A 21,136-nucleotide genomic window follows, 5' to 3' on the forward strand; every position below is an offset into this window, starting at 1 on the left:
GTACCTGGAGGAACATATCCAAGTCCTTCTAGTTTTTGATTAATAAAATTTGCTAGGGCATGTGAGGATTAATCTCAGTCCTGATGCAGTTTTCCACAGTTTTCCTTACAAGAGGTATTTCTCAGTTATAATTGTGCAGTAAATACCGGCATATTCAGTGAACTGACAGTCTGTAAGTGACAAGAATGGAATTTGTATCCAGGTTTATCACTACTTGCTCAAATAAAAATCAGTTATTCTTCGATTGTGACTTATCTTTTGGTAGACTAATACATGCATGTTAAGAGCTTTAGCAGAACTTGAAATGGAATGAGGTCACGGGTTGAGTAGGATATTGATTTCCAGATTCCAGAGATAGAAAAATCAGTAACCTTTTTACTCCTGGCAGGGTCACCAAGGTGACATTCAAATCCTCAATAGATCTTGCTATTCTAGAGGCAGATTTTCAAAGGTTCTTAACTCAGCTTCTAATTCAGTGCTTCCTATTTTAAGCCTGTGGTGTGCCCAGGCAAACTAAGCTAATAGTGGGTATTTGCAAACTTGTGACAGCTTGCAGAGGACCTGTTCTTTTGAGAAGAGACAGGCAATTTTGACAGTAACTTCTCCCTTTTGCACTTAGTCTTTTAGGACAACTTTTTAATTAAAATCTTTTGAGCATTCAAGCAGATGCTGTTCTCATCTGGCACTTCTCGTTTAGAACTTACCCTGTTGTGGGTCACCGTGGTGTATTTCAACCTCAGGCTCAGATCAATGTCTAACAAGTTCCCTCCTCTGCAGCTTCTTGAGATGCCTTGGACTGGCTGCCCTGGGACCTTTGGAATGCACATTCTGACATGAAACATGTCTCTCTGAAGCACATGTAATTCTAGTTAGTATGGTAGTGGAAAATAGTATCTATGCTGCTTTTCACATCATGATTTTTTGAGATTTTTTTTTTTTTTTTTTAAATGCTCTCTGTAGCTTTTGTGCTATACAGAGGAGAAAGTGTTCAGTTGCTTTCACAGGATCTGGCTATAAATTGAAGGGAATTATACCTGAGTGACTATGTCAACAGTGCAATAGCAGTGTGGGCTGCAGTAGTCTCACCTCAGTGTCAGTCTTTTTTTGTGAAGAGGCAATTTGAGTTTACCTTTGGAAACTTCAGCTTCACGTGCAATGTAATAAAGAACATGTGAGTAGAGAAGCCGAATTGAGCGTCCTTGCTCCAGGCCTCCCAACTGTTTTGATTGCAGAAGTGCAGTGCGTAACACACACAATTTGTGTCAGAGTTGAGAAGACTGTGCAGGACTTAGATGTACATGGTAACTGAGAATTTTTTCATGAAAATGTAAAAACGTGTGTTGCATGTGTCCGTGTTCTACAGTGGTGCAAGGCAAGTTTAAGGTTCTTTTTCAGGAAACTGATTGCTTCCGTTATTTGCTGTTTGATAAATTAGAAGTTTAGTTTTGCTGTAGCCACCATTTTTTCATGTGTGCTATCTTAAGCTAGTATTGTATTCCCTGGAACATTAGATTCTGAGTACAAGGTATAATTACCAAGAAATTCATTTGGATTTAACAAGTTACTGTCAATACACTTTCTGTTGCTCTTTAGATAAAAAAAAAAAAAGCAATGTACTCATAGTTACAGTTCTAAAATTCGGATGAATTAATACAGTTTTACAAGTTTAACTAAGAAGAACTTCTGTGATTATCTTGGATGAATGCTGATTTTTCTATTAAGAGAATTTTCTGGCTAAGAACAGAACGTATTCAAAGGTCATGATGGATTAAGTCTCGGGAATCTAAACTAAGAAACTTAACATTTGACTTTGTTAATCACCGCACGAAGGAGTTTTCTTACAACAATCCACTTACTGGTTGTTTATAGATTGCAGATTATGATATGGTGGATTAAATACACCACGTGCCATCAGACAGAGGTTCGTAATTATGGATAGCTGAAGCATGCAAGAGACTGGTGGGAAAGATATTAGTACTGCTGTGGGAGTGAAGGGATAACGTCAGTAAATGCCTATATCAGACAAAAGTAACCTATTTCAGTTGGAACGTGGAGGTTTTTTGGAAAGGGATGTAATGCTGCAGTTAAGGAAGTGGAGAGGGAGAGAGTACAGCTGTTCAGCCTCAGTGACACGCTTTCCTGGAAGAGTATTGCTTCTTAGCAAGATAACACTGTTTACAAGATTAGACATTTTGGCAATACCTCCTGTTTAGAGTCTTAAATACTAGGTTCTTTGTACTATTAATTACATTTAAATTGAAGCTGATAATTTTAGGTGTTCCTCTTTCTGTGTTGTTTCAGTTCCTGTAAAGCTATTTTGAAAATAAACACACGTGTGTCTAGATATGTTTTCATGTATGTCTAAATAATAAATGCACACTGAAATGAAGTATTAACACCATCATCTTTAAAAAACTTGACTTTGTATCCATTATTAAACTTCCGGATAACTCACGTTGTGCATGTAGACGGATGTTTTTACCTGGACCACATTCCCTTTGACTTCTCCAGGGTTATTAGCTGGGGCATCGTGCCACGTCAAGGCAATTGTACTGCTTTCAGAGTCAGACTGGGTGTGCAAACACCACTTTTCTGGAGCCAGAGGCATTGAGTATGGACTGCAGGAACACTCAAGCTGGCTTCTGTAGCAAAACTTTTTACGAGTTCAGTGCCAGTCCACTTGGAGCCACGCTGGCCAACAGGCCTAAGTTATATTTATATGTGCTCCATGCTGTTACTGACAAATATTACCAGTTACAAAAAAACCCACACACTTTGTCGTAGTCTTGTCTTAGCCCAGCTAAGTTGCTTCAAAATCTGAGCTAACTGTATGTGACGGAAGGAAGCATTTTTTCAGTTGAAAGTGTATATAAATTTACTAAGGAGACTTTGTCTTCTGTATCTCTTTGCTTTCTTTGGAACATCAGGATTTTAATCTTATTCTGTGGTCTTGTGTTCAGAAACGTTCTTCATGCAGGATTTTTGCCACCCTTTCCTCCTTTAACAGGAAAGCTGACCTCCATTCCTGGAGATTTTAGAGCAGTTTCTTCAGTCTGACACTTTTCCTTTCTCCCACCTTTTCAGCCATACTTGCCTGATATGTATTACTTGTTTAGGAGCTCTACTGTTTTCACTGGTTGATTTAGTAATGGCAGAGGTAGAAGAAACACTTTTTCCTCGATTTTTGAGGATCTTCTGTTGTCAAGTTTTGGAAAATTGAATAATTCTATTCTGTGATGGTTTGATTTTGAGGTTTTGTTTGTTGTTTTTTGGGTTGGTTTTTTTTGTTTTTTTTTTTTTAACAGCATTTCATCTTTAATAGAAGAGAAAACCATGTTAGTATTTCAGTGAACTTTCTAACCAGGAAAATCACTGTGTAGGGTAGATTGGTTAGACTTTTTTAGCAACAAATGGTTAGTTTTCAAAACTCAGAGTTACCGTAGTCATTGCATAAACAAAATATTTATTGATTTTTTTTTTCCTTCAGAAAAAAAACTTTTCAGAGAACATGTGTTTAAATTTTGAAAACTGAAGAATGTATGATCTTTCCTGAAAAGAGGCATTAGTAGAACGTAACATGGATGGCCTCAGTCTTGCAGTTCAGCGGTACTTGTGCTAGTTATTTTTTCCCCCGCGTTGTGTCTGGATGCTATTAATTGCAGAAGAGCCTTAAAACCCGGGTTTTTCTGGATTGCATGCCAGCAGTATTGCAGACAATACGCACTCAGGAATTGGTACATGTTTCTGTTACTCTGAGTGCCATTAAGCAGCTGTCTAACTATTTCTTACTTTTTCTGTGACCATTAGGAAAGGATTGGTACTTGGTGCACTTGTCACTTACTGTGACAGACGTGAACGACAACGTACCTGAATGGGCCATGGAGCCCTTCCCGTTCTTGGCTGTGGTTTCCCCTGAAGCTGCGGGAGGTACTGAAGTATACAAGCTGCTTGCTGTGGATGCAGATGAAGGGATTCGTGGAGCTGTAGAATATTTTCTCTTGGAAGGTAAATTTTAACCTGTGTTAGGCTTCACTATTATGAAGCCCTTCCTAATACACACTTCCCTGACTATTAGGCCACACTATTGTGACTTTTTTTTTGTCTTTTATCCTCAGTTTTGTTAGTGAAAGATCTTCCCTTTCTCCTGCAAAAGGTTGAGAAGCCTTCAGCTCTTTGTGTGAGAAAAATAAACTTTTTTTGAGAGTACAGACAGATTTGCCAGAATTGAAATGTATTCTCCATGAAAAATTGGGTTTCTATCCAGATTGTCCCCTGTGGGATGATGGGGCCTGGAGCAGCAGTACTGCACAGGGCTTTGACAAGGGGGTGGTGATGGCAGCAATCAGCACCTCTCTGCTGGACTGCCTGTTTCTGAGGTAGGGCAGTACTGGAGCACAGTTTGTTGGGTGGAGAGGGTTAATATTCCTTTTGCCTTGCTGGAGTTATGTTTCTGGTTAATTTCTAAGAAACTTTTAAAGGTCTGGGTTGTGCCTTAGCTTTGCAAAGCTAGTACAGACTCATTAATAATTTTCTTTTTGGAGCTCTTAAAAGAAACTTCAGTAGTAGTTCAAAACTATCTAAGCAGAATGAGAGTAGCAATACCACTCCAAAGGTAAATTTCTTCCTCTGGGCCAGGACTCTAGCAGGGCTTTTTCTGGTAAGGGATATTTAGGGTCAAACAACAGCAAAGTATTGGAGGATAAAGAAGAGTAATAATTGTCCAGAGAAGTAAAATGCAACTTAGAGATGTAATCATGAATGTAATCACTGATTTCTAAGTTCTAAAGAAGCTTTTGAATTTTTGTGTGCATGCTGATTCTAAGCCAAAACCAACTTGGGAGTTGATGCTGTATTCTCATCTTCCTTTTAATCAAGTAAAAATGTTCTTGCTGACAACAATTTATGCATCTGTTCTTTTTAGGTGGCGAAGACAGATTTGAAGTTGAAAAGGACACTGGTTGGATTAAAACAACAGGTTTGCCATTGATGAAGGACAAGGAGTATTTACTCACTGTAGTAGCAGCAGATAAACTGGGAAGCAGAGGATCTCCAGCCTCTGTTTCTGTAATTGCTGGATTTCGACCACCACAGTTCACCAACGTATCATACTTTGTTTACATTCCTGAAAGTATGCCACAAGGAAAATCGTAAGTAACAGTTAAAAATAACGCAGTGAGATTGTGTTCCTAGTTTAATTTCTATTTGATCCCCGAAGCCTCAGTGTTGTTGAGAAACATAAATTGCTACTCATAGTATCTATTTATGTATCTTAATAGAAGTGATCAAGATACAGTTCAATTGATTGAACTGTATTTTTTAGTCACCCTTTTATACAGAAAGGTGGTATTGAGTAATACAGTTTCTTGCTTTTTAAATGACACAGAAAGTATTAATAGATGTTGATTTTTGTCTTAATTTTTAAACCAAATGCAAAATACAAATTAGAACTGTTACATCTTGAAGGAGATATCCTGCTGCAAAATAATATATTAATTTTATATGTCAAATCTGGAGAAGTGCCTTCTCTATCAAGTGAAAATCAGAAAAAAAACCAGAAGACTCTTTGCTGACTTCATCAGTCACAGTGACAAACTAAGCGAAAACGAAGATCCTACAAAACTTGTCATTTTATTTTTCCATCCTTTATCAAACCGTGTGGATCTAAATATCACAAGATATCACAGAAAATGTTAGTAACAGAGGTATGCCTGAGTACTCAATTCCGTGTGTCCCAAACTGTTTTGTTCTTATGGCAAACATTTCCTCTTGCAGTTGACAATGTTTTTTGTCCACTAAGCATCTTCCTTGTGTGGCCGTTCAACTGTTATTCATATTGTATTATCTGTGGTGTTCTATTTTTCTGTACAATCTACAACATTGAGTTTTACAGTGTTGAAATAGCCAAGATGTGTTAAGATTAAAAAAAAAAAATAGCAGCTGTTAATAGTAGGTAACAAGATTTTTCCTTAAAACTGCAGTAAGCTTAAATAGCACAGACGTGAAAGAAATGTAAGAACTGTGAAACGCTACAATATCTAACTAGTACATGCCATCTTGGATTCAATAATGTTTAGGATTAAAAATAATGACATTCTTTATAACTATTTTTTGTCACTATTTAAAAATAGGTTTGCACAACAAAGATGATAGTAGATTGATCAGTTGGTCAAATTACTTCATAATATCCAAAAGGAATGAAGTATTTAATATGGTGGTTATTATGTCAGAAGAGTTTGAATATAAACAATGCTCCCAGTGAAAGTAGTTTCCTGTTATATGTTGACCAGAAACAGTAATGAAAATCCATGTAGAATCCTAAAGTTCTGATATTTAGATTTGACCAGTTACACAAGTATGCAGGAAAAAAGAGCTGCTGCTGTGCTCTGGATTTCTGGGTTTGAGGTTTCACAATTGTAGGCTAGTTTAAGAGGGCTGCTGAGCAGAGGAACGTTACCAAATCTTTCCCTTCCTTTGGTCTGCCACTAGTGCTAATGTGCTAGCTGCATGGGCAGGCTGAGCTGATGAAAGACAAAGCCAAAAAAAAAAAAAGACAAAAAAGTTTTCAGTTGAGGTGTTAAATGTGCTCACAGCATGGTCTTGTGATTTCTAGTGCTGACAGGAGAGGAGAAGTGGCGTGAACGTGCAGCCAGGGTAGGGAGCTGGAAGGAGGACAAGTAATTCCTCTTGGCAGGAATATGTTCTTGGCACTGGCTGACTGAAACTGACTGTGAGACCACATCATAGGAAAATACAGAAAAAGACTGAAGTGAGATAATGACCTACAGCAACCTTTTCCATTGTTTCAGTATTACACCTGAGGGGAGTGAGAAGACAGCAGTGTGGAAGTACAATGGGAAAAAAGGTGTTTGGACAAACCGAGTTGGTTTTTTTTTTTTTTTTTTTATTGTAGTTGACACTGGATCATGCATGTTGGTGGGTTCTCCTGGGAGGTGGAATTCTTTTTCCTAAGAAGCCTGCATGATAAGGCAACAGACACTTTGAAGAATTAGTGCTCTGGTTTAAACTCTTTAAAAACATTTATTTTTTCACTTCTTCTTTTTCTTCATACTGACAGTGTTTTTGCCTCTTGAAGACTTCAACCACATTGGACTTCAGTGGAAAAAAGAGCTAAAAATATATGTCGTGTATAACCTGTAACATGCACAAAGCCAGTGACTGGCTTTTATTCTTTGCAGTTATCTGTTGAAACTTCAGGATGGGATGACTGGAGCAGCAAACTTACCATGCTGTTATTGAAATGAATCTTTTGCGTCTTACTTCAGTTTCCTGCCTGAAAATAATCAGTACGGAAGAAGAAAGTTAGAGTAGGCAAATTCACTTGCAGCAAAAATTAAATCCTTTGTTCCTGTGTTTTGAATCCTTATGCTTCCAAGAATCCTATCTTTATCTGTTTAACCTTAAGATGATAGAAAACTGTATAACAAAATGTTTGAATTTGGTGTTTAGGTACAGCTATCGTTGACTTCAGTGAGTATTGCTCTGATCAGACCTGCAGGATTGCACTGTCATTTCTGATATGTGTTTTTCAGTGTGTTGTATTACATGCTTAAAAGTCGTCCTCTTTTTTTTTTTTTTTTTTTTTTTTTTTTAAAATGCAGCTTTCTTACGGTCATTGCTGTATCATATCAAAAGAAATCCCTGAGCTACAGTTTATTAACTAATCCTAGTGGTCTATTCAGTATTGATTGGGCAACAGGAGATATCAGTTTAACTCGTCGTGTGGATTATGAGAGTGACCAACAGCAGTATCTTTTTTTCGTCAGAGCAGAGGAAAATGAGGAAGAGTTCAGTAGTGAAGCTGAGGTAGGTGTTTGCTTCTGACAGTCTGCATGTATTTCCATTTTCCCTCAGCCTTTCCAGATTTCTATACAGATTCACTAGGGACTCCCACTTCCCCTCGTGCTGTCTGTTCTGCTGTTCATTTAAAAGTCTTTCTCTCTATAGATAGATGGTGAGGGCTTGTTTAGGTATTCTTAAGAGTTCACTCTTGCTGATGTTGAAAAGGATATTTCTGAGGCATCAATATGCCATCCCATAGTAGGTCCTGGGCCTTATCTGGGAAGATATGGAAACAAATGTGGCCAAGCCAAACATGAGGTTTTGCCTTACTCTAAGCCTTCATAAAGTATGATGCATATTTTAGATTATTCCAATTTAAAACAAAAACAGAACAGAAAATTATTTGGTTTGTATCAGGAACATGAAGTGAACTTGTAAAGAGAGAAAGTAATAAAACCTCACAGATATGAAAAGATGGTGGTTCATGGTGTTTTAGAAAGCTGTTTGACAGCAAACATGTTTCTAAATATAGTTGTTACAGTTGTTCGAATTCAAGGATTCACTGAGTTAGGAAATGCATGCAATATAACCATTTGTTCCTGCTGCAGGAAGTAAGATGTACAGCATAGAGGGAACAGGATGCAGGATTGTTAGGAACAAGTGGGAGGACACAAAAACAGTGTGTCGGTGTAACAAACAGTGGCTGTAGCACAGCAGAGACTGATAATGTCTATTGACCCATTTACATACTACAAGATGAAGAGTGGTAGAATATGACTTGAAAGAGGATTATGAGGTGACTTAGCCTAAATGTAGTTTAACTTTACCTGCTTTTACACAGATACAACCTCAGTAGTTAGGAGAGAGCAACTCCCAGTTTATGCGAACCTATGTAAGAGCAGATGGAGTATGTGTCTGCCTGAAGCAGTGTGATGCAGAATACCTCAATCAAGTTGAGACATTCTGAAGTGTAGCACTGGGAACCACCATAAAGGCTCATTTAACACGCTCCTTACTGTTTGGATTGTAAACAATGCACCTGTGGACTCATAGTTGACATAGGAATGAGAAATAATTTTAAAAGATGTTAGAAGCAGAATTGTATTTCTTATTTGTTTTACCATAGTTGGTCCCGTCTATGTCTGATCTATGCTGCTGTAATTAAATTCAGAACTTGATATTGGAGATTTATAATGCTAAAATGTAGTATGCTTGGCAGTATAATTTTTAGTGTTACAAATAACAGAAGGGTTGAAAGATAAGATAATGGAAAAAGGATGCTTGGAAAACAGAAGGTCCATTTTCCTTTAAATTAGTAATAGAAAATTACTGAAATTAGTGGGTGGAAACTGTTGCTGTAGGGGACTGGGACTTGGCAGCTCCTAGTATTTCGCAATCTAACATTTCAATGGTTTTCAGCAGAAAAAGAGCAATCTAAGAAAAATGACATTCTATGCACTATAGCTTCTGAAGACCTCAAGGATGTTTTTTGGGAAATACTTCCATCTGATATTTTAAGAGCAATGAAGCCATTGCTTTGATTCTCTTTACTGTTTGACATTCCTCTCTTTTCCATTCAGGTTTTGGTTGTAATCACAGATGTGAATGATTGCGCGCCCGAATTTCATCAGTCAATTTACAGCAAAGTTGGTGTTCCTGAAACAGTTGCTATGACAACTGCACTTTTACAAGGTTAGTACTTCTAAAACTATTTGTTTTATTCAATATGAGGTTTTTTTTTTTCACCTCCTACTAATAGAATTCAGTACAGAAGGCAAAATCACCTGCCCCAGCATGGGTCACTGCAACTCTCTGAAGGCAAATGGCACCTTTGTAGAACTGGGTCATAATTGCTACAACGATTTTGTGAGATGGGAGACAAAGGAAGCAAATCTTCTTTGTAGGATTTTGAAGTAACAAGACTTTGGTTGTGTTTGGTATTGTAGCAGCAGGCTTATAGTAGCAATCTTCATTTCTTCATTTCTTTTTTTGAAGGAAGAGAGTGATCTTGGATCAGGAATTGTACACATCAGCGTACCTTCTCTACGCTTCTTTAAGAGTCCTGTGTGGGCTTGCTGTAGGGAATATTGCTCTTTTGTGTTAAAAGCCTCTTGCATGGTTTAACTGTTGTATGTGAAGTTTTGTTTGGATGTTTGAGAAAAAGACTTTGCTTCTTCCTGATGTAACCAATAACTTAAGCTTTAAATGATGATGCTCTGTAAATTATGGAAGTTTTGATTAGGTAAACCACAAAAAATTTATATTGAAAATTTTTATAAAGAAATGAGCAGGTCCTGACAATAAAACAAATTTATGTCAGCTAAACAGTTGTAGGAGGGCCTTATATTAGTCTTCAACCCTTACATAAACTTTTTCTAAATCTTGAGAGGAAAAAGGAAATTAAGCTACAGGAAAATTGCTGTTCCCTGGTAAGTTGGATTTTATAACTTCCTACTGTTCTACTTACTGATTTATCCTGTGCTAATGGCAGTCTGTCAGTTACTATTCTGGTAACTGTGCTTTTAGCATAGGTTCTTGTAGGTTGTGGATGTAATCTGACAAACACATTAATTTAACCTGCATCAGTTGAATAATAAATGTAAATATTTCATCTTTAATCACACAGGATGTGATTCATCTGAGTGATCTTAAGTCAGCGTTATAGGTCAGATGGACTTGAGAATATAAGTCTCTCCGTGGGATTACGTTCTTGGTAGTACAGGGCTCTTTAAATCCAGTACACAAAGGCAAGATCTAGTGGCTGTATTCAACCAGGGACTTAAGGTTTTTGGTTTTTTTTTTTTAGTAACTTGTTTTCAAGTAAGGGTTGGTTCAATAAAAAGCAGAGAGGATAGCACAGTTTTATAAATTATTTCAAGCATCACATGCCAAGGCAAATGTTATTACGGTTTTATACTATGGGCTAATTCTCTTGTTAAAGTACTTAACATTCCAGTTCACAAACTTTGGTTTACACAATGTCTTTCTCTTCTCTTCTCTTTTAACAGTGACAGCCACTGACTGTGATTCAAAAGAGAATGCTGAAATACTATATTACACTTTGAGTCAAGACTTCAGTATTACTTCTCATGGTACTATTTTTCCAGCAACACAGTTAGACTATGAGCGACCTAACCATCTTTATGAGTTTATAGTTATGGCTGTAGATAAAGGGGAAGAGCCGAAGACTGGGACAGCAACTGTTAGGATCCATGTTTCAAATGTCAATGATGAAGCACCTGAATTTTCCCAAACGATGTAAGTACTTATTATTAAAACTCTGTTATTTGTGTCTTTTACTGTTACTTTTTAAATTTTGGTCAGAAAATTTTGGTCAGGCTGATCATTTGAGAATATTAACTGTCTCCAGTTCAGTCAAATCTGAGAATTCAACTGACAAATATGAGATGATCTTTTGACTATAAGACTCTGTTACTACCAGTTTAAAAAAAAAAAAAAAAAGCAAGCTTTGTTTGATTCTTAGTCTGAAGGTTTAGGTTTACTTTCATTGTACAGTAGAACATATGTATTTAGCTAGATAGGCTAGATAGGGTACTGTATAGACAGTCTCTTGTTTTGACAGATCTTAAATTTTTTCCAATATGTGCTGAAAGAGGCTGTGCAGTAATTTCAGATGATACATTTCAAAAGGACCCCTCCAGCACCAAAGGAAATCAAGCAGAAAAAGCAGGCAACTCAGGGTTGTCCTCAGCCCTCACCCACAGTAGAATTTTGCCTTTTAATTAGGCAGTTTAAGCTTAGGCAGAGTCAACAGTCCACATCTCTGGTTTATAATCATTAACGAAAAATGCTTAGATGGCAGAATCCTAAATGACCACTGAATTATGAAAACCACAAGATAAATGTCAATAAGTGGAGTTCACTTAATTTCACTTAGTCCCATGTCCTACAAACTGTACTTCTTTTTTTTTTTTTTTCTTCTAAAGCATCAGTAAGAATTTTTCTTCTACAGTTGGGGCTCAGAAACATCTGAAGTCCAATAAACTTGCATTCGTATTAGAGGCTTAGTAAAGGAATTTCCAGTTGGCTTCTGCATCAGCCTTCTACTCTTAAAAGTAGAAATTGCTTAGAACAAAACCAAGGCAGAGATTTCAGTAATGCTAAGCTTGTGATTTAGCTGAAAAAACCATCAAAGCTTTCTGACAGTCCTTATTTTATGTAAAGGTAACCTCTGGCTTCAAAATCTTGTGCCTTCCTTTCTTTCCTAATTGCTTGGGAGATACGGGTTGGAAAAGTTGATTTTTTGTAAATTCTTATTATTTCTCTGTGCATTTTCAAATACTAAACAATATTAAGTTTCTCACACTTCAGATGATGCCTACTTTTAATTTATTTATTTGTTTTAATATTCAAGGTCATTGAATCTTTATCTGTATCTGTTCCTAATTTTTTTAATCAGAAATGAGTGATAGTATTAAAGATATCTATCTAACAAACTGGAAGCAGAGAATGTAGTTTAAAAAAAACCCCAAACCCTGCCAGCTCTTATATTTAAAGTTTACTGAAGAATATTATTAAAATGAACATTATTTTAAATTACCAAACATTCACAAGAAGCTTTTATTTTCCCTATGCAATAGTGGGGAAATGCCATTGTGTATATGTATAGATTGGCTATGGAATTAAATTAAGCTCCTGGAATTCAAATTATCTCAAGTTTTTTGTTTAATCAGGTTAACTAGGCTTTGGTTTTGCTTTATCTTTCCAGTTATGGACAAAACCTTGAACCCAGAGGTTCAGACAGAACTTAGTTGAAGTTTCCTGTGAAATAGATTCGTCATGAACAACCATAAATTAGGTGCTCTTGAGAGACTAGTTTGCAATTGATGTGATGCTCTGTGTCAAGCTAATACAAGTCAAGTTGGTGATTGTTTAAATAGATTTACAGTCCAGTATAAACTTCTGCTTCCTTGCCACAAGCTTTCTTTCAGCATGGTTATTCTGTGTCTCAGTTATGAAATGCTTAAGGCTACCACTCCATTTCATTTTGTCAGTTTTTACTTTCTCGTTTTTAAGAGACCTCTTCTGATGGCTTGAACTCTTCTATCCTTGTATTTCATGTCCAAAATTATCAGAATTACTCTTCATTTGCTTTCCAGATGTAGAGTTAAGACAGTGTCCTGAGGGTTGTGACTGAGCTAAAACAAAATAATTTACTTCTCTTAATTCATTACATACTAAATTGGCGGAAACAAAAAAAACCAACGGTGTCTAGGGAAGTTTTGATGAAAACACACATATAGACAGCAGTGTGGAAAGTCGGTCCATAAGCACTCTGAACCCGGTGGTACATATGTATTTTATCTGTATTGGATACAGCCAGCTGTAGTTCATTTGTATGGCTGAGCTTTGGGATACCTACTGCGGACAGGTCTGTAGTATTCTTAGTCTGGCCTATGCTCAATCCAGTCAGATAAAATAATAAATATTTGGGACTTTGCTAAAGCAATGGACTTTTCTACTCCAGAGAGCGTTAATCTTAGGCTGATAATGCTTCTTAAGAGCTTATAATGTCACTGATGTGTCTGGCCTTGAGAAGAGATTTTTGTAAAATTGACATCATGCATGTACCCTCCACTTCTGATTCTTTTCTTAGTCATGCTGCTGCAAAGACAGCACTGAAAGCTTTTTGACAGCTTGTGTCAGAAAGTATGCTATAGCAAGCAGTGCTTTATCTTAGCAAATGTTTGCTTTAGTTCTGTTAATCATGCAACTTTTTTTTTTTTAAATTGAAAAAAAAAAAAGTGAATTCTACATTTAGCCCTCAAGTCTTGTTGCAAAGCTAAGCTTCAAAGCTTCAGTATTGCTGAAAGTTTACAATGGAAACCCGTGGGAGGTAACAACAGAAAGACGTGAATGGCTGGGTAGGTCATCAATACTGTCATCTTATCAGTGGTTAACAAAGCATCTTATCAGTGTAACTCTATTAATAAATTATGAATCTCTGTAGTACCCTTTGTACAGGTAGTCAGTAGATGTTGTAAAACATAGTTCTGTGTGTATTATTTCCTATCTAAATCCGTAAATGTGTTGTCATAATTTAACAGCTACAGGAGTTTTGTTTCTGAAGATGCAGGCCCAAACACAGTGGTTGCTACAGTTAATGCTGTTGACCCTGATGGAGATGGTGTGACATATGATATTCTGTCTGGGAATCAAGAAGGAAACTTTGTTATTGACCCTAAGAAAGGTAATAATGTGTTAGCTCTTTGCTGCTGTGCTCATCGTGGTGATTCTGGTGTGATGCAGCTTGACTTTGGTCTTAGTTAGGTAGCAATTATGAAAACTAAGTAGCATATGCTATTTTTGAAGCTTATACTAAGCTAAGTCAAAAAAGTGCAGGACAAAGATGCAGTTGTTCTAGACTCACTTAAAATGTTAAAAAAAAAAAAAGGTATTGTTTTCCTAAAAGCTTTGTATAATTGACCTATCTTACTTGTTCATTGTTTGCTTTCAGTCAGTAGCTTAATAGAGAGTATTATTATAGATAACGGGTAACGTAATAGCCAGTAACTTAGTAGAGAACGTTATTGTTGGTAACAATAAATGTGACATTCCAAAATATCAAACAAGGCTTTGAATAACATTTAATTTAGGAAACTAGTTTCAAAGTTGCAGCAAGAAAGGTTTACTCTGTGGGGTAAGGCGAAATGGGAGTCAAGGGTGACAGCAAGGCAGGCAGGGACAAGGACCTCACAGCCCCAGACTACCATCCCGAGCAAGAAGAGCTGAGCAGGTCCTGAGATAGAAATTTGGCTCATCCAACAGTCCAGCGATCACCAGACAGATTTGCAGTGATGAGGCAGGTCTCAGGTCAAGCAGGAGGCCAAGTCAGCAAGGCAGTGTCAGGGTTAGCCAGGAGCACAGCCAGGTACAGCACAGCGCCGGGGAGCTCGGAAGAGGACCTGAGCTTCAGCACAGCTCCCAGGACAGGGGCAGAGGCCACAGACAAGGCTTGTGACAACTGTCTGATCCAAGGCCAGCCCGCTACATTGTGTGGGAGCTGGCCTTCAATGTGGGCAGTCAAACCCAGGGAGAAGGAGAAGTTTGCAAAGCCTGGTTGGTGCACTCAAAGCTTAACATCCACCTGCTGCAATTAGCCAAAGACACTGTTAGTAATCAAATAGCCGTGTGAGGAGAACAACAACGATAGGATGACAGTTCTGACTGGAGAAGTTTCTTTGTGCAACTTTTTCAATGACTCAGGCATTTGGGTTTTTAGATGAGGCTTTTTTCCCCATGCTTGTGTCTATGTTCTCATTACGCATGTGTGAGCAAACATGTCTTAGCTGAGCTTACTTGTGTTGTACTAACACAAAATGATGCATTTGTAGGTGGAATAAGACCAGTGCTGTTTTATTTCAATGAAGGCAAAAGTATATAAAATATGAGCTCAGTAAGTATGTTTTTCATTTAAGGACAATATCATTCACATAAGCAGCGTTATTTAGCCAAGAATATGACATGCATGAGGAAAAAAAAAGTGTGGAGAATACTTTGCAGTTCAAGTAATTTGTTCTGAAATACCAGTTTTACATGTTTTAAAATTATTTTTAGCAGTTGCGTATTTTTAAAACCCCAAAGGAAAAAATCCCACAACATAGCTGTCTTCATTAAAGAAAAAATAAATTAAAAAACACTACATAAACAGGCATTGTCTGAGTAGGCTGGCATATCCCTTTAAATTAATAAGATTTATCTGCTGTTCACTGCTTGAAAAAACAAAAGGGGATGTTTTGAGGCAGAAACAGGCAACCAAATTGAAATCCCATTGATGGGGACTTCATTAACTTCTGTTAAACTAATTAATGTTTAACCTATTTTGAACGGGAATGAAAATCTGAACTTACATTTTTCAAAGCACAACTGTTGAAGGAAGGAGTAAGCTACCCTCAGTTATTCCTCCTTCATTAGCATGAAGTTTTAATTTCAATGCAAGCATGTTTTTGCAATATTAATGTTAGATTCTAAAATGTTCCCAAAGATGTGGTCTGCAGGTAACTTGCAAGTGTTGAAGCATGATCCTGAGAGCTCCGTTTATCCTTTTAACTTAAACATAAAGTTATAGGTTTGAAGAATTACATTTCTAAAGATACATTGGCACGTAAAGAGGAAAGATGGTTTTAAAAATGTCTAATTGCCATAGGGGTGGTACATTGGATGCTTCTGAAAATCATTATTGTAAGTGCTCAAAGAATCTTAACGCTTCATTGATAGCATTTCTTAGGATTAGCTCTGTAGTTTTGATAATCATATATATGTACTTTTATACTTTTTTACCAATTAATTTTTATAGTCTTTGAAACTTAATTTTAGAAACATTAGCATTTTTTTCCAAAACACTTTTGGCTTTTGTTGCTTAATAAACCAATAAAGGTTTATACAGTGGCTTGCAGCAGTTTGTTTTTGGAAATTATGTCAGGAGAATAGTCTGTACCAACTTTGTCACGGAAATGCCAAAGTAAATGGAAATGTGTCAAAAATAAGTGCTGCAGCTAAAACAATACATTTGCAAGCAAATTGAGTGACATTGATGCAGTGACAAAATTCTGTTGTAATGACAATTGCTGTTACACCTGATGAATAATAGAGGTGATTGATCGGTGGTGGAGCAAAAGAATCACAGCTTCTTACTGCATAGTCTCAGATAGCTGTAGTCTCTTGCTTTTGTGGCAAATCTTTCACACATCTTTCTCTGGCAGTGCCTTTATGACCCATCCTGCAGCGTGTATCATTTGGGTGACTTGGAGAGTAGCAAAATACAGGTTTCTGAGGATATGCCTGTACAGCTAAATGCTGCTGGCTGTGCTGCAGGAAGGTGAACTTGTGTGTGTTTCAGTTGAGCTGGCATTGCTGGCTACAGCAGTAGGCACGGGGATGCGTGCTTCCTTGCAATAATGATACGGGAACACAGCCAGGCTCGCTGGTGGAGCTGGTGCAGGTTAAACAGAAGTCTGCCACAATGTTTCTCTGGATTTTTGTTTCTTTTTTTTTCTTTTTTTTTTTTTTTTTTCTTGCAGCAGATAGATAGAGCTAATATGTGCGGGTCAGCTGAGTTGTAGCTGTTGTCTCATTTAGCTCTGTAGATATACCTGCAGACAAAGAAATGTGTTGCGCTGTCTTAATTTTGGCTTATTATCAGACTGCAGTAAAAATACTATAGTTAAACTCTAGCAGCTTTGTGATTTGTTGGTGAATGGGAAGACCAGAATGGTTTGTTGTCATTCTTACTAGTGAGAAGAATAACAGTAATTGGTTAATGTAATTTGAAAATTAGAAAAACAGAACCTATTTTTTTTTAATTATTTTTTACAGGGCTAATTAGACTTCGTTCAAGTCCGTTTCCTAAGCTGCAGGGGTCAGAATATGTACTTAATGTCACAGCTACTGATGATAACGCCTCTGGAGGGCCCCATTCTCTTACAAGTACTGCCCAGGTTGTTGTGAAAATTGATGATGTCAACAATAACAAGCCTGTCTTTCAGAAGGTAAATATTAAGGTTGAGTGAGTAAGTTTTGGAGGTTCAGTGTAGCATATATGAGGAGAAATCAATAGTTATAGCTATCTATGCAATGGACTTGTTCCATAATATTCCAAAATACCTCTCTATAAATACATAGACTTCTTCTGATAATTATATGTCTGGAACTGATGAAAGAGATGAGAATGAAAATGTTTTAGTTTAATTTGTAAAATACTGTAAAAAAATAAATGCTTGCATATGTTTTCAGAATGTTAATTTATATTGAGGATCTGTTGCCTAAAAATTTCAGGTTTGATGCTGATGGCTAAAATGTTGATGGGTAACATTGCATATTTTGAAAAGTCAGTGACTATTCATGTCGGTCTTGTAAATTCTTAGTAATCTGTCCTTGACAAAGTTACTTTGTGTAGAAATCCCTTTTTGACCAAAGCAATTCTATGGTTTGGGCAAGTTTATGCTTTCTTTTTTATAAGTTTTTGCTAATACAGAAAAATACTTGCATTTGGAAGTATATGCAACTTGAACTTTTTCTCCAAATATTTTCAGTAGTTGGAGGTGCTCAGTGGCCTCATGTTGTGTGCTGTTCATGTAACCACAAAATAGCAAGTGAATTCTGTAAGGTAATCATGGTACAGATAAAATATTAGCATCAGTACATGTGAATGGAAGTCTAGCTAAATCTTTTTTCCTTTATTTTTCCCCTCTAGTATATCTTTGAATCAAATGGCATTGTAAGTCTTTGATTTATCTTTTTTCTTTCTCCCCTCTTTTTAGTGTCAGTATTATCGGGAACATGCTTCTGTATTGGAAAATCAACCTTCAGGGACAGTTGTACTGCAACTTGAAGCCACTGATGCTGATGAAGGAGTCAATGGTATAGTGAAATATGGCTTGATGCACAGAGGTGGTGTCCTACCAGCATTTAGTATTCATCCTGACACAGGTAAAGTGAATATCAGAACTGATACTGGAATACAGAAACCAATATTTTACATTGGTGGGAAAAAAGCTTAAATAGAATTGGACTTTGTGATTTTTAATTGAGTTTTTTTCATAGTAGGCAAAATATAAACTGTATTAAGTGCATGAACAAATACTGTCCTTTGCTTTCATATATGTCCAATACTGAACTAGAACTGATGTTTTCCCTGAAATGTGGAAGTTTTACTGTGTGAAATAACTTGAGTGGTTTTTTTTTGTAACTGGATTTAAAAAAAACCACCACATTATCTTGCAACATTGCTAGTGGCATATAAGTGATTTATCCAAATGACAGTAGTTTTACAAATAACAAAGAGACTAAGTCTTGGAAGGCCAAAACTAAATTCAGGCTGAACTGTCGGAGGATAAAAAATATGAAACATGTCTTTACCCTTTACTGACTGCTCTTCAAAAGAAATATCCTTATAAACTTGTTCTCTTAAAGTTAATTTGGTACTTATCTCAATTTTCTACATTTAAGTCCAGTTGCATGTAGATGTAAGCATGTATGAAGTTTGTATCTGCTTAAGCAGTACAATTTAAGCTGTTGAAATTGTTAAATCTTTTGATTGGATCCTTGAACCTGAAGTTCTCATTATGGGTGTATTTAACTTGTTGCGTTGTATTTCAATGTATTGGCAGATAAATAAACTTCTAAATGTAGAATATTGTCAAATACATAGTATTTTAACTTTCTGGTGTTTAACTTGTTTTCAGGAGTTCTGACAACTATTCAGGTATTTGATCGAGAAAAACAAAGGGAATATCCTATCACTGTGACAGCAACAGATCAGGCAGTGGAACCACTCATTGGAATATGTCAGATAACTGTTGTCATCCTGGACCAAAATGACAATGATCCCAGATTTGAAAACACCCGCTATGAATGTAATTGAGAGTCATTGGATAGAGTTTCGGTGCCCTGAGTGTGAGCTTACATGATGACTAAGGTTTTTGGGTTTTGTCTTTCCTGGCAGTAGATCTTGTGACCAACTAGACAATTGCAGCCAGAGATGCACTTACCTTAATTAATTACAGAATTGTTATTTTATGTAATGTGCAACATAACAAGTACAGCCTTGACTCATAGACCTTTCTGAGTGTTGTTATGGGAAAATTCCTTGAAACAATAGCCATGTCAGTATCTTTCCTTACCTGAGTATATCAAGGGTCTGTGGTACTACATGGAGATGTGGAGTTGTAATAAGCATGTGAGTGCGCAGCCCTGAGCACTAACTGTATCCTTTGTTTTCTGATTAGAATTTTGTCATAGCTTTTGATTATATGCTTTTCATTTTCCCATTTGAATGTCATCATTCTTCATTGTTTGTTGTTTTACCTTTCCTTCTTGGTTCTTCAAAAAACTCTTCCTGTTTATGGATAAACACCCAGAGGCATGTATATTATTCATTAAAAAATGAGGAGTGATAATTATTTGTTAGTTATACTATGCAAATCCTGTAATGTAGTTTCTGACAATGCGGTCCTTTTCTTCTGATTTTATGCAATAAATTAAAATTCCATGTATATGTAATTCATACAAAGCAATTAGTCCCTTAGTAAAAATACAAGACAAAAAAAGAAGTAGTATCTTTTGAGAAATAAGATTACAGGTATTGAATGTGATAATATGAAGTTCAAATGTGATGTATAGCTCTGGAGCGATAGCAGCTCTTTAAAATATTCGGTTTGATTTTGATGGCCATTGTTCCAAGGAATATAAAGTTATAGTTTCCATACATTATTACTTTAGTATTTTTTAATTTCTTAGTAAGATGTTCATAGTACTTTAGTGAATTAATGATCAACTTGAAATATCCTTTCCTTACATTAGATTTCCTAAGAGAGGACACAAGAGTTGGGACCAGCTTTCTTCGTGTTGCAGCCCATGATGATGACTACAGCTCAAATGCTGCCATTACATATTGGATGGCAAATGAAGAACCAAATTATTTGCAGATTAATCCTACTACAGGCTGGGTGTTTGTGAACCAACCCATATCTCAGGTATGACACTTGTTTTCCATTTCAAGTTGACTATCTCAGTATGTCATAGGAGGGATCGAGGTCACGAGTTTGTGTTTACCTCCATGTTAGCCTTTCACATCAAAGGATCAATAAGTCATGTTTAAATTAAATGTAAATCCAAGTCTTTTAGCTGATGAGTTCATTGACTGTGTCTTGCATATAGGCAAGCCCTGTTTTCAGCTGGAAAGTAGCAGCTGATGGCACTGCCTCTGAGAAATTGTTCTTCCCATTTCAATTAGCTTTGGTAATACCAAGGACTGGAGGGCTGAGACCGTAAGCAGGGGAGCAAGAACCTAGGTGTAGGACTTCACTGTGTTAACAGGCAGCAAGTTAAGACACAAAGCTGAATGTGAAAGAGTGGGAAATTTTGCTTCTGATACAGATTTCCAACTTAATAAATGCTAGTCTTGATGGACTAAGCATAGCTATCTTTCAGGAAGGTGAAGGCATAATAAACAAAATTGTTGCATGCAGTTATCTAAAATCTACCAATTTCAGCCATTTTTAGACACCAGCATAAGCAGTTTGTTTTTTTTTTTTCAGAGTTGTGAAGTCATTTGTGTTGAAACAAAAACAGATGTTCTAGATGTCAGTCTTCAGATACCTAATGGATATATTTAGTATTGGAATTTAACTTCTGAGTAACTGACACACAAAACTTTGAAGGTCTATCCTTTTAATATATTTTCTTTATTTAATCTAAGAACCCTACCAAGCCTAATAACAAAAACTGTTGATAGGTAAGAACTCAGAGGCTCCAAGGAGTGGGGTTTTTTGTTTTGTTTTAAATTTTGTGTGGAATTTGCTGAGGTTTACCAAGA

At 36.6% G+C, this 21,136-nt stretch overlaps 1 protein-coding gene across 1 annotated transcript in view; it reads left to right on the forward strand.

Moving 5' to 3' along the window:
• Positions 1-21,136, forward strand: part of LOC104486731 (neural-cadherin) — a 66,673-nt gene that overhangs the window by 12,629 nt on the left and 32,908 nt on the right. Inside the window, exons 2-11 of the mRNA XM_086758031.1 lie at positions 3,808-4,005; positions 4,922-5,147; positions 7,620-7,824; positions 9,381-9,492; positions 10,809-11,058; positions 13,869-14,011; positions 17,137-17,309; positions 18,081-18,249; positions 19,005-19,175; positions 20,122-20,294. Of these exons, the coding sequence (XP_086614157.1) occupies positions 3,808-4,005; positions 4,922-5,147; positions 7,620-7,824; positions 9,381-9,492; positions 10,809-11,058; positions 13,869-14,011; positions 17,137-17,309; positions 18,081-18,249; positions 19,005-19,175; positions 20,122-20,294 (1,820 nt within the window). The remainder of the gene's footprint in view (positions 1-3,807; positions 4,006-4,921; positions 5,148-7,619; positions 7,825-9,380; positions 9,493-10,808; positions 11,059-13,868; positions 14,012-17,136; positions 17,310-18,080; positions 18,250-19,004; positions 19,176-20,121; positions 20,295-21,136) is intronic.

The sequence above is a fragment of the Chlamydotis macqueenii genome, chromosome 13 (genome assembly GCF_036417535.1).
Source record: "Chlamydotis macqueenii isolate bChlMac1 chromosome 13, bChlMac1.mat, whole genome shotgun sequence".
Taxonomy (NCBI): Eukaryota; Metazoa; Chordata; class Aves; order Otidiformes; family Otididae; genus Chlamydotis; species Chlamydotis macqueenii.